This window comes from Toxotes jaculatrix, chromosome 5, assembly GCF_017976425.1.
Source record: "Toxotes jaculatrix isolate fToxJac2 chromosome 5, fToxJac2.pri, whole genome shotgun sequence".
NCBI lineage: Eukaryota > Metazoa > Chordata > Actinopteri > Toxotidae > Toxotes > Toxotes jaculatrix.
The window spans coordinates 28,797,653-28,810,201 of record NC_054398.1 but is presented as its reverse complement, the minus strand read 5'-3'; the positions used below and the strand labels follow the sequence as shown (position 1 = coordinate 28,810,201).

Below are 12,549 nucleotides of genomic sequence, written 5' to 3'. Positions count from 1 at the left end.
AGTGCATGATGGGATCTTTCCGGCGCCCCAGGCCTCGGTTTATGAGTTCGCCAGTTCTGTCCGACCTCGCCCGGTTCCACGCCAGTTCACCTGCTCTGCAGCTCTCCAACACCAGCGTGTGGAACAGGTCAGCAGCATCCTGACAGGAAACCCCACACACCCCACAGCTTCCTGGACTGTGTGATTGTAAATTCTGACTCGTGTTTTAATATTTGGACAAAATGTTTCGGTGGTGCGGCGTCAGGTGGACACAAAGTGAAACCTGCTCCGTCATGTGTTCACCCACTTTCCCTCAGTGAATCTTTCTGCCTCCAGTTAGTGCTTTCCTATGTTTCCCCTTGTAACAGTCCTCAGCTCACCTTAACCCCGAACACCTGTCCTCTGACCCCTGTGACTCCTGTCGAGGTCACAGGTGACTAAACTTTGATGAGGTTATACAACAAAAGCATGAAGGTGTCAGATCACAGCAGGCATCAGCTCAGTGAGACAAAAAAAATCCTTCACTCAAGATCCACTAATGTAAGTGGGAGAGAAAAGTATGTCCACTTTGAGTTATAATAATAATTATTCTTATTTTTATCCCTATTATTATTATTAGTAGTAGTAGTAGAAGGAGCCCTGGTGATTACCTTAGTGTCCACGAACCTTCATGTTCCAAGTTCAAGTTCATGTTGTCCCTCATCTCTCTCTCTCCTCACTGTCTGTAATCTCTCAACCGTGTGGTAAAGACATGAAAAGACAAAAATTTCATGCTGAGATTAGCTTCATGACTCAGTCCACTATCTAACACAATATCTTCAGTCTGTCGTCTGCATGAGCTCACTGAACATCAGATGCTATCAGTCGGCTCCATGTCGAAATGTCGTCAGTCTGAGTCCACAATCCCACAAAGTGCTGATATTATCGTCATGTGTTTAGGACACATCGCTCAGAGTGTGTGTGTGTGTGTGTGTGTGTGTGTTTTTTTGTTATGGGTCTAAACAGAAGAGAAAGTGCTTGCTTGTGTTTTCCAGATGTCAGAGGGGAGAGCAGGTTGTGTTGAAGGTCGGGATTCTGAGGCCACCGTCTCCAGATTCCATCAGACTGTGTGAAAACTGGTTTAAGGTTTAGACTTAACCTACCTCTTCATGATTTAGAGGTGTGTGAGACACAGTAGTGTTTATCCAGCTGTTAACCCAGAGGAAGAACCTCCCCTGTAGTCCAGTTTGTGTTCACACTGACTTTTTTTCAGAGGACTGGCAGGTACCTTGTTGATTGGTTCCACCATTGGTTATGTTTGTGCTGTAAGTGGATTGGTTGTGCTGATCCTCATGTGGAGCCACCATCATCGACCCTTGTGGATCCTTACAGATGCAGAAACACATGTTGTTCCTCAGCTGACTTCTCTCTGTCTGTGTTGAGGTTATTTCACCTCTGGCAGGCGACACTCAGAGCTCCTCTCTGTCTTTGCCCTGTTTCCTGCTTTCACGGCGCTGAATAGGATGTTTGGTAGGAAGTGGCAGCCGGGTCATGTCCTGTCAAACAGCTGAGTCACATATGAGGACCGTCGCACACTGTGACCCGACACAGTCGTTCTTCAGCACAACTGAAAAAGCCTCAGTGTGAAACAGATTTTTAACCTAAGCCCATGAACAATGAGCCACAGCCAGATGGACTTGTTGACCCCTGACCTCTGACTTTACCTGTGTTTGTCTGTGTGTCCCTCAGCGTCCAATCTGCTGTGATCAAGGTTTTCCAGGGTGGAGCTCTGCAGACTAACGAGCTGTACACGCTTAACGAGAGCATCAGGTGACAAACACCTTTTCTCTTTCTCTTTAAATAAGCGTTTAAATACAACACAGAGCAAGATTCATTTTTCTGTCACACAGATGATAGAAGAACTGATTTTTGATGACAAGTTTTATTTATTTCATGTTCAATATTAACCCTGAATATTAAGATGTGACGTGTTGTCCCAGAGTTATCTGAATGCTCACTTTAACCTGCAGTTTATGTCACGTCACAGTTTAAACTAAAATAATAAATTGATAGAGAAAATTAAAAGCAACTTGTGATTCAGTCACATTTACAGCAGAAATATCAAACATTATTATATCAAACAGAGAGACATGAGAACAACAAGCAGAACAACACTGAGCGAAGTAAAGAAACAGGACAGGACACGATAGAGTCTCAGGTTTACTGAGTCATCAGGATAACGGCTGTTTTAGTTCAGGTTTCCTCAGAAAGACTCGGTAAACTGCAGCTGTGCGTGCGTGCGTGTTGAAGATGATCAGAGGAAACATGGCTACTGTCAGTGTCCCTTCCTTCCTTCCTTCCTTAGCTCCTCTGTGTCTTTGCAGGTGGCTCCTTAAAACAGAGATGGGCTCCTTCATCACAGACTACTTCCAGGTATTTTCACTTTTTATTTAAAACCTGAAAGTGTGACTGAGTTTGTGTCACCAGCAGCTTCACAAACAGAAACCGATATCTGGAAGTGTTTTCAGTAATCAGAGGAAACCTGTGGTGTCTCTGCCTTTTTTTATCTGCGTTTGCTTCAGCTGAACTTTTAATCATTAAAAGTCTGATGATACTGGATTTTTAGGCCAATCTCAGTGTCACTATTCAAGAATAAAAAATGTATGTAGGGTGATGTATTTCCTGGGGTTTGTTTATAAAATAAAATCTGATTATGTTACAAGATATTTTACATCTGAGCAATAAACATAATTATCAAAGTGGACAAAAGCAGCACAAGAAAATTATGAATAATAACCAGCAAACTATAAAACCAACACTCAGCCTGCGTAATCCACATACCCTGACCTGTGACCTGAACTCACCTGAGCCCCTTTTTTCTGTTTCTGGATGGAGCTTCATGGAGCTGTTGCTGTTCAAAGTGATTTTCTGTAAGGACCCAAACGGTTCTTCTGTTTATGTGTATTTTATGGGACGTTTCGCCAATGAGGAAATAAAAAGCACTTTGAAATGTAACAGAATCACAGATACAAAGGATTTAAAATGAATAAGAAAAAGAGATGATAAAAATATGTTAAATCAGAAGAAGATAGATTAAACAGAAGAATAAAAACTATAGTGCAGCTCCAGTGATTGGCTGTAGTGATTAACCAATCACCAATCAGCAGCCAGTCAGACGCTCCGGCTGCCAGTCGATCCCTCAGACAGCAGCCTGGTCATGTGACTGCAGACCACATGCTGCTGTATCGTCCAAAAAGAGAAGAATGAAAGTCACCACACTTCACAGGTTCGCTGTCCTGTTTGTACCGTGTGTGATCTGCTGATTTCACACTCACCTGTGCAGATGTGTGACCTGTTAGAGCTGCTCTCACTCTGACACATGTTGTGTGTTTCACTGATAACTGAGCGCAGCGTGGAAGCTGTGTCTCTGCCTGCAGCAGGTCTGTGATGTGAGCAGCAGGTGCTGGTCAGACAGAGTGAAACGTTCAGAGTCTGAGCTGATGGCGTGAGGTGGGGCTCACAGTTGGCTGCAAACTGTGAAGACGTTAACATCAGCAGACTGTCAGGTTCCACCACAGGTCCGTCTGTTGGTCTGCAGCTGCAGCTCTGTGTAATTCACTTCTTACACTAAGCTGATTGCTGCTTACTCTGTCCTGAAGCTGCAGGCAGTGCTCCGCCACGCGTCTCATTAATCGACCGCAGTGTCAGTAGTGAGGTTTGGATCTGCAGACAGTGATGAGGGTGACAGGTAGGATGTGGATAGATGTCCTCTTCCTGTTCAGAGACAACAGCGGGGGAAGTCTTCGGTCTGTAATCTCTGCACCGATGTCTGGACTCTGTCTTTTTCAGCTCTTTGTGCCAGAGCTGACATGTCTTTCCCGCCCACATCCTGAGAGTGGTCAGCGTCCATCCTGTCCTCACGGATCTGACCTCTGCAGAGCTCCTCAGAACTTTGACATCCAGATGAAACTGCTCCGGTTGCAGAGTTATTCCAGTTCATCCTGAGGGGACCATGAACATCTGAACCATATCTCATCACAGTCCATTGGACAGCTGTAGATATTTGGTATTACATGTAATATATACTGAAGGATGAGTTTTAATGGCTTACAGGTTATTTTAGGCCAGTAATCGTGGCCTAAAAGCTGGTGTCATTGTGTATTTTGCTCATTATGAACATATCTCATGTGCAGGTCAAACCAACAGTAACATTTTACATTAGGTCCTTTTATACATCAGTATGTAACCACCTGATTAAAGGGTTTATAACAGTGTAATGCTGATTATAAGCCTGTTCTCTCACCTCCGCGTTTCACTTTAAAAAGTCTCAGTAATTTAATATCAGCTGTTACTGAACTGAGTGCAGAGGTCAGTGGAGCTCTGTGGCTCAGAGGGACCAGACTCATCACAGGCCTGGTAGCAGGAGACTGATCTGAGATCTGATTTGCTGGTTCAGACTTCTTGTCCTGTGCCTGACAGTCTGTGGTTCAGGTCTATACAGTACACAGGTTCAGTGTGTGTCCGTTGTTTATTTGCAGTGTTATTGTTCTGCACAGGAAGCTCATCTCTCCTCGACACCACATTTACACTACACGCATCTGCTTTCAGATAATGAGCCTGGCTGAAACCAGCTTTTGGTTTCAGAGCTCTCTCTCATCACAGAAATCAATGGCAACGGTTGCTCAGTTGCTCAGGGTAACAGACCACTGACAGCCTTTTTTTGTTTGGTTTGGTTGCTGCTGTGGGGAACTGCTGACAAACAGATCAGGCTTATAGGAAGTAATCTGCCAAATGTAAAAGTCCCTGCGAGTACATCACCTTAGTTCGTTAATCTGCTGTAATATTACGGAACTCTCAACTGTCATGGTTCAGTCAGTACTGAACTGTATTTGGTGTTCACAGATACACATGTAAGTGTGGGAAAAGGAGAAGTAATTCTATGAACATCAGTCATAAAAAGTGAATAAAGAAAACAGGAAATGAGAGAAAAGACCATTTATTCTGAGTTAAAAGATGATTTAATGGAAATGATGTTCTCATGTTGTTGCTTTGTGGTTGTAGCAGCTTTGTGTTCTGCTGCCTGAAGTGTGTAACTGTAACACCGAGAAGAGAACGCTTAAACGCTGTTGTATCATTGGCTTAAAATAAAAAAAATCATGGTTAATTTGAAGACAAAAGAAAGTTTGATTATATATAAATTAAATTTTGTCTTTGTTATTAATTTTACCACCACCACCAACAACAACAACAATCATCATCATCCTCATCATCATGTTTGTGTGTATTTATTTGTGTGTGTTCTCAGAACCAACTGCTGACTCGAGGTCTGTCTGAAGTCCTGGATCAGATCCTGCTCCACTCTGGTGAGACTGGTTAGTGGTTTCTGAGTCTGAATTCAACTCTCATATTGATTCTTCATTTGGGGACTAAAAGGAAGAGACAGAAAATAAGAGCAGCAGAGCTTTAATATCCTGAGGGGAAATTAGTTTCAGCAGTTAGGGTTTTTTTTTTTTTTTTGTTCCTTCCATCCAGTTGTTTCTGATCAGGAGACAAACTCTTATTAAAGCTCAGACTTTAAATAGGAATCAAAAGCTTTGTTGTTTATTTTGAAATTCCAGTCTGACTTTGCTGAGACTTGTTTTAATTAGAAATCAGATGGAACAGGAGCTGACTTCAGGCCTGTGAGGTGATATGATCAGATGTCAGACAGCAGTGAGAGCTTAGACTGAATGAGCAGAGGACACAGCAGTGTCTTCACGTCCAATCATTGTCTCTTTGCTTCCAGGCAGGACAGACGGATTTGACATCTCATTGATTCAGATGATTTTTGAGTCGAGGTTCAAAAAAATCTGTGGAATTTGGTATCAAATGATTTTTCTGTGATACAATGAGACTTCAGTTATTCATCATAAAAACTTTTTTATTTGTGTTTACAGCAGCTGAAGGTAGATTATTAGGATTATCAAGTCATTTAAAACATTTAATTTGATTTGGTTTTATTTTTATCTGATGATCACGTTAGTGATAAATGTATCATGGATGTCTGTAAGGTTTCATGGTTGCATCATGTCTGTGTTTACACACAACACAGCAACAGAAACGTTGAGCTGGTGAGCTGATTTCCTCTTTAGTGCATCAGGATGATGTTGGACATGAGGTGTCAATGTGTTTCCATGGTAACCACGTCTCGTATCCTGTAAGGTGACGACCAGCTGATCGTCCTCGCAGACATGTGGGAAAGATTCTTCACTGAGACCCTCCCCACCCTGCAGGCCATCTTCTACCCTGTCCAGGTAAAACACACACACACACACACACACACACACACACACACACGCTGTCAACACTGGAGCACATGAAAGACCGAAACATAATTGGCTGTGAGACAGACAGTGTTAGATTCAGATACTGGAGATCAGGAAACATCAAGTTGTTAAATTTTCCTTTTTAATAAATTTGTACAAATTTCCAAAATTGTGTTGTGTCTTTGTCGTCATGGGGAACTGAGAGTGATGAGAGAAAAATGAATTAAATGGTTTTAGCACAGAGTGAAGGGTCTGAAGACTTTGTGGATGCACTGTAAAAAAAAACCCTGATTAAGTGACTCTACAAGTAATGAGTCCAAATACTCTGACTACTTTAATCAAGGCTCCTTGAATTAAAAGACAGTTTGAGCATCTTGTTTCCATAGCAATGTGGATAAACAGGCACTGATTGCTTCATCAGGTTTGAACAAGACAAGAGTAGGATTTGTTTTAATGAGGCATATGGACAAATTGATTTATGCGTCTGTATGTTATCTATTTGTATAGTGCAGTGGCCTGTTAGTCAGACCTACTGTCTACAGAGCTGACAATAATTATATATTTTGGTTTATAATTTCTCAGTATAAACATATGTCATAATCATAGTCTGTCAGTGCTTGAGATATTCAGCAACAAATCATCATCAACAAAATCAGCAGCTTTTCAGTGAAAACATCAAACACAAATAACTCAACACTTCCTGTGTCCTCAGAGTCAGCTCTGTGTGTGTGTGTGTGTGTGTGTATTTACTCGAGGAACTGAAGGTGCTGAGTCAAATCCTTAAATCAGCTTGGATCATTTGAGTGGAGAGGTCAGTGGGCTAACCTGCTCTGGACTGAAAGAAACTACTGCTAATGTGTGTGTGTCTTCAGGGTCAGGAGCTGACAGTCAGGCAGATGGCTCTTCTGGCCTTTAGAGATCTGGTGCTGTTGAAGCTTCATCTGGAGGAAACTCTGGGAGCTGCTGCCTCCGTCCCCCCACCTGTCACTCAGATGCTGCTGGTGCTGCAGGTAAACCCACACACACACACACAGGTTTGTACTAACCTTAAAGGACAGTTCTTGTCTTATTGCAGCTCATTATAACTTCTTCCTGTAATGATTGCTGACATTTGTGATCGTGCCAACACAGCCACAGCTGACGGGTGAGAAACAAACAGCTAATCCAGATTTTCTCAGTCATTATAGTTGGAGATCAAGTGAGCACAGCTGAGATGTTGGGAATAATCCCTCCGTTCAAAGGAAAACTACTTGTGTGCAGCTACAGTAGGTACAGTAGGTCAAAGCAGGTCAAGGTCATGGGTGTTTTATTACAGACAGTTTGTCTAACCAGGAGGTTTGTTTCAAACCTTTCACTTTGTTCCCAGATCTCAATTAATTTCATTCATTCATCAAGTGGAATTTTACTATTACAAATACAGATAATGGACCCAGGTCCCAGAAGTGAAAAGAAAAAGTATGTGAACCCATTTTTAAGACAATTTATAAATAAATGCAGATAATTGTAAAGGGTTTGCCTCCTTTTCTACGCCTTATGTTTTTAATCATCAGTCCTGACACAACATTAAGTCTAACTGTGACTCTGAAGCCAAGAACAAAGCCTCAGACAGAGAAGTTCTCTCTCCTCAGGCTGGAAAACCTCAGTTGTTCGTGGGTAAGACAGAAAAACAATAACACACACCTGTCAGGACCTGGTCCACTAAGACTTTAGTTCAGGTACCATATGTGGGCTTCACCATGTCTCAACCCTAAACCCCAGCATCCCTGGTTTCAGTCTGAGGAACCTTTGTTACTTCCTCTTTTTCCTTCCTCTCTCCACTGTCTGAAAAAATAAAGGCCCGGAAAACAGGTGTCACCTGCTCTGTGCATCACCTGTGCCTCTGTTTGTCACAGGGTATCCATGAGTCCAGTGGTCCCAGTTTGGAGTATTACCAGTTAGAACGTCTGGTGGAGATCGTCGTGTCTCCATACCTCAGCAGTGTTCTGCCCCACAGAAACCAGCTGCTGTTAGGTGAGTTTTACTGGCACTACTGATGCTGATGCTGATGCTACTACAGGCAATAATGGTTCATATTTACATTGTGATGCGCTCAGTCTTACTGCTGTTACGTCACTGTAGTAATTCACCTGAGGTGAGACTGTTTTGAGAACTCAACTTTGTTGGTGAAAAACGCGAGGGAAACACTACAGTGAGTTAGCGAATGACCCTGTCTCACACCACACTGTAACTCAGGAAGAAAATGACTTTTGGCAGCTGATTCATCTGAAAATGAAACGTCTGAAGCATGATTTGTATTAATGAGCTAAAAAATTAACAAGGAAAACACATGAAAGATCATTGGGCTAAAAGGAGAAGGAGCTCATCTTGTGGAAGTATTGCTTTAAAGTCCTGATGTCCTCAGCAGTCAGTCAGCTTGTTTCTGAGGTCAGAGGTCAGGGGGTGTGGCTCTGTAAAAATGTGCTGTTTAAATCCTCTCAGCAGGGAGGTGAGCCGCTTAATCTGCTGCTGTGGTTTCGTTTGGGAATTAACCAGGTCACAGAGTCTGTTTCTGTCACAAACACAACTCTGCTCTGAAAACCTCAGTCACACCTGTGACAACAGCAACGGCAACACACCTGCTGAGCCAAGGGTGAGCTAATAACAGGACAGATATCAGACCAGCAGAGACTCAAAGACTCATCACTGCACAATGTGAAGGAAAAGGCTTTGTTACCACCTCCATAACCTGAGGGGAGCAACCATCGGAAAACAGAGGGAAAATATTAAGCATGAAAAATAGGAACGGTTGAAAAAACAAATTTAGCTTATTGATGGATGGATATGGAAAATCAGGTATGAAACACAGAACCTGGAGCGAGACAGGAGAGCCGATCAGGACCAGGGCTGCAGCTAATCTGCTAACACTTCACTTCCTGCTCAAGTCCCTGAGCACAATTTATGAGCAGCACGTAAAGATTTGGTACAAAGTTTCTACAGTTTAAATGTTTATTAATGTTCAGTATTTGTTCTGCATATTTCCACTGATGTGTGTCCACAGGAGGAGTCAGAGCTGGAAACACACACATCAAACACTGAGAGACCAGTTATTATTTACAGATTATTATGAATATTATTTCCTAGCTTTCTCTGACCAGCAGAGTGTCTTTGAAAAGCTGTAACCATCAAATGTTTAAAGTTAGTTAAATTAGTTAAGTTTACTCCTTTATTACGCACTAGAGACACTGGGGCAGAGGGCTGCCTATTAAGATCCCCGGGGAGCTGGGGTGGATCGGTGCCTTGCTCAGGGACACCACAGCCGTGGTCGCAGAGGGAGGGGGGGGCATCTCCTTCACCACCACCCATATCCGTTTTCACTTAAGTTATTAAGGAACTATCAAAATATTTGCCAGTTAAATTCTGTCGATCGACTTGTTGGTTAACAGATGAACTGTTTCAGATAAAATCAGGACCACGCTGCGCTGTCGTGTGTTTCCAGGAGTTTGTTCTCAGGAGTTTCTTCCTCAACGTTTGCCAAGAAGACTCAACAATTATCAGCTTTTCCTCTTTAATTCTTATGATGAAAATGTGGCAAAAATTAGCAAATAAGTTCAAAATAATACTAAATAATAATAATAAAAATACATATTTTACACAACTGAAACCCCTTTAGAATTACTGCTAGGAAAAAAGCCCTTCTCCACCTGCTTTCATTAATTTGAATTAAAGAAAATGCACAAAAAACAATCCACTGATCAAAGTGAACAAAACATTCATTGATAATAAAATAACTTAGAGGAAAGTTTTCCATTGAGTGCTTTGGTGTAGTTGACTTTTAGCAGCGTGGCTAACAGATGCTAACGGAAATCTGCAGCTGCAGTTCACAGACTAAAACCTTTATCTGTTTGTCTTCAGTTCATATGCCGCAGCAGCTTTTCTTTAAGAAAAGAATGTGAAATTCCTTCATTCAGGCTCCACAAACAAACAGCCTCAGGAGGATCAGAGCTTAAACTCACCACATCACCGCGGCTGCCACAGCCTGATTTGATTATAGTCTAATCCCTGCTGTGACTTGAAGCAGACCAGCACTGAGATTTTCCTGCAGGAGGCCACTGCAGGAACTCAACTGTACTGTACTGTTATATAATACTGATAAATGAGCTTTAGAAGGCAGTTTATATGAATGCAGACTCAGACATGTCGAGGACATTAGGGTAAATGCAGAACACCTGAGGCAACCCAGCAGGAAGGTCCATGAAGTTTGACAGGACGTAAACACACAGGGTCGTCCTGTTTACCACAGAGTCTGAAGAGCCTGAACTCATCACAGTCTAACGCTGACACATCATCACAGGTCAGCTGTTACAGAGCGACATGCTGGTCCATGTGAAGTGTTTGTGTTCACCTGCTGAATCTGTGTGCAGGTCATGACCTCAGAGGAACTCCTGCCCAGGCTTTTTGAACACACACTTGACACTTTCTCCCAAATTCATCTCGACTTATTTGGTGTTTGGAAACTTTTGGTTCTGTTATCTGGTATAAAGTCATTCACTCTTGAAACCAGAGTTTTGTTGATTGTTTGTACAGTTAAATTTCTGCCTTAAAGTTTTAAAGATTCGGTTTTGTGAAAACTTTCACACCTGAGTCAAAAAGTTTCTGATTTATGGTCAGTGTGACTCTGAGCCTCTGAGCAATCACAAACTTTAAAAAAAAACATGTCTGCGGTTGTCTCTGCCCGCTCACATCAGCTTCCTGTCTCTCCTTATACAGAGCCCCGTCATCTGCGGTCATCTGGGTCGTTGCTCGGCGACCAGCCAGAGATCACCATTACTCAGCATCACAGCTCCTCAGACTCGTCGTCTCTGGCTCCCCTGGTGGAGCAGGAGGGCGAGGCCTACCTGGAGAAGGTTGGAGGTGTGCGGCGCCACACGGTGGCCAACGCTCACTCTGACGTCCGACTGCTGTCGGTGTCAGGCAGGATACATGCTGGGACGGAAAAGGACAGCAGAGTGAGAGGTGGGAAGGGGGGTGTGGAGTTTTTGGTGGGAGGCAGGCCGATGAGTCCCAGGCCCTTCTCCAGTCAACCGGACATGGTGGAGCCTCCGATGGGAGGAGTGATCTGCCTTCCTAACAGCTAGCTGGACTGAATCAGTCATTATGGAACAGGATCAACAAGAACCTGACGAGATAAAAAATGAGAGGATGACGGAGGTAACGAGACTGGAGAGGAAATAAAAAGACAGGACAGGACAAGAAAAACGAAGAGAACCCAAGAAAACAGGAGCAGACACAAGAAGGACTAACCATGAACTAACCGCGGGGGGTGTCCACCAACAAACATTCAGCTAGTTTTAGCCTCTGAGAGAGGGGCAGAGGGAGGGGGGTGAGGCAAAGATACAGAGTGAGGTGAAAGGCACAGGTGCGCTCAGGTGTTCTGAAAACAACAGGAAGTGTGTTATTGTAGTTTAGCTGCTCATTCACAGCTGCAGCAGCAGTGACAAACACGAAGGACAATTTAAAACACTCAGTCAAAGCTGAGCACACACACAGATTATACACACATTTTAGATTCAGTGTCACTTAAACGTACACGTCCGGTAACCTGAAATCACAGAAAGAACAGGCTCCTCCATCCTGCAGAATCTCATTCAGAATCCTGCTGTTTTTACGTGTGTCCTTCAGTGTCACAGTGATCCAGTGATGGATCTGCTTCTTTAATTCTACAGAGAAGCAGCAGTTTCATCACGTTCCCTTTCTGGATTGACACATCTGGGCTACTGTACCTGACGACTTTCTTAGTCAGCGTGGAGTATCTGATGTTGCTGCGGCCGTTGAGTGCAGCAGAGATGAGGATGCCAGTGGTTACGGAGGAACGTTGGTCTCTAAAACTGATGTCAAATTGATAGAGACATGTAAGTTACAGTGACATGAAACATGTTTCGTTACCATTACGTACCAGAGGGCTGGGGGTGCACTGTCACCTTTTTTCCCGACTTGAGTTTATAGCTGTGGTAAATGAAAGGACAGGAAGCAGAAACTGCAGAGCAGGAAACAGGACAGGAAACAGGAGAGAGGACGTGTTCGTACAGACTCGTCATCCTGTCCCACAGCTCCCACCAGGAGGAGAAGCTCTGTCTCTGGAACTTTGCAGGAAGGACTGAACAGCAACAGCAACCAGTGACTTTTTTTATTATAGTGCAGCAGAACTGATCCAGGATCAGGCTCTGGCTCTCCAGAACCAGACTGCAGGTCCTGGATCCTCAGGTCATGTTCTCTTTTAGGATTGTTACTGAATAATAAAGATGATTAA

The 12,549-nt window shown here is 43.2% G+C and overlaps 1 protein-coding gene across 2 annotated transcripts in view; it reads left to right on the top strand.

The window, feature by feature from the left end:
• The window catches only part of LOC121181766 (proline-rich protein 5-like), an 18,223-nt gene extending 5,674 nt beyond the window's left edge, over positions 1–12,549 (top strand). Inside the window, exons 2-9 of one of the 2 annotated variants that reach the window (XM_041037904.1) lie at positions 1–127; positions 1,708–1,788; positions 2,343–2,391; positions 5,264–5,321; positions 6,160–6,251; positions 7,136–7,273; positions 8,156–8,273; positions 11,010–12,549. In XM_041037904.1, coding sequence (XP_040893838.1) covers positions 6–127; positions 1,708–1,788; positions 2,343–2,391; positions 5,264–5,321; positions 6,160–6,251; positions 7,136–7,273; positions 8,156–8,273; positions 11,010–11,377 — 1,026 coding nt within the window. In that variant the 5' untranslated portion in view covers positions 1–5 and the 3' untranslated portion in view covers positions 11,378–12,549. Of the gene's footprint in view, positions 128–1,707; positions 1,789–2,342; positions 2,392–5,263; positions 5,331–6,159; positions 6,252–7,135; positions 7,274–8,155; positions 8,274–11,009 lie in introns of both variants that reach the window. The other variant, XM_041037903.1, reaches the window with a different exon arrangement.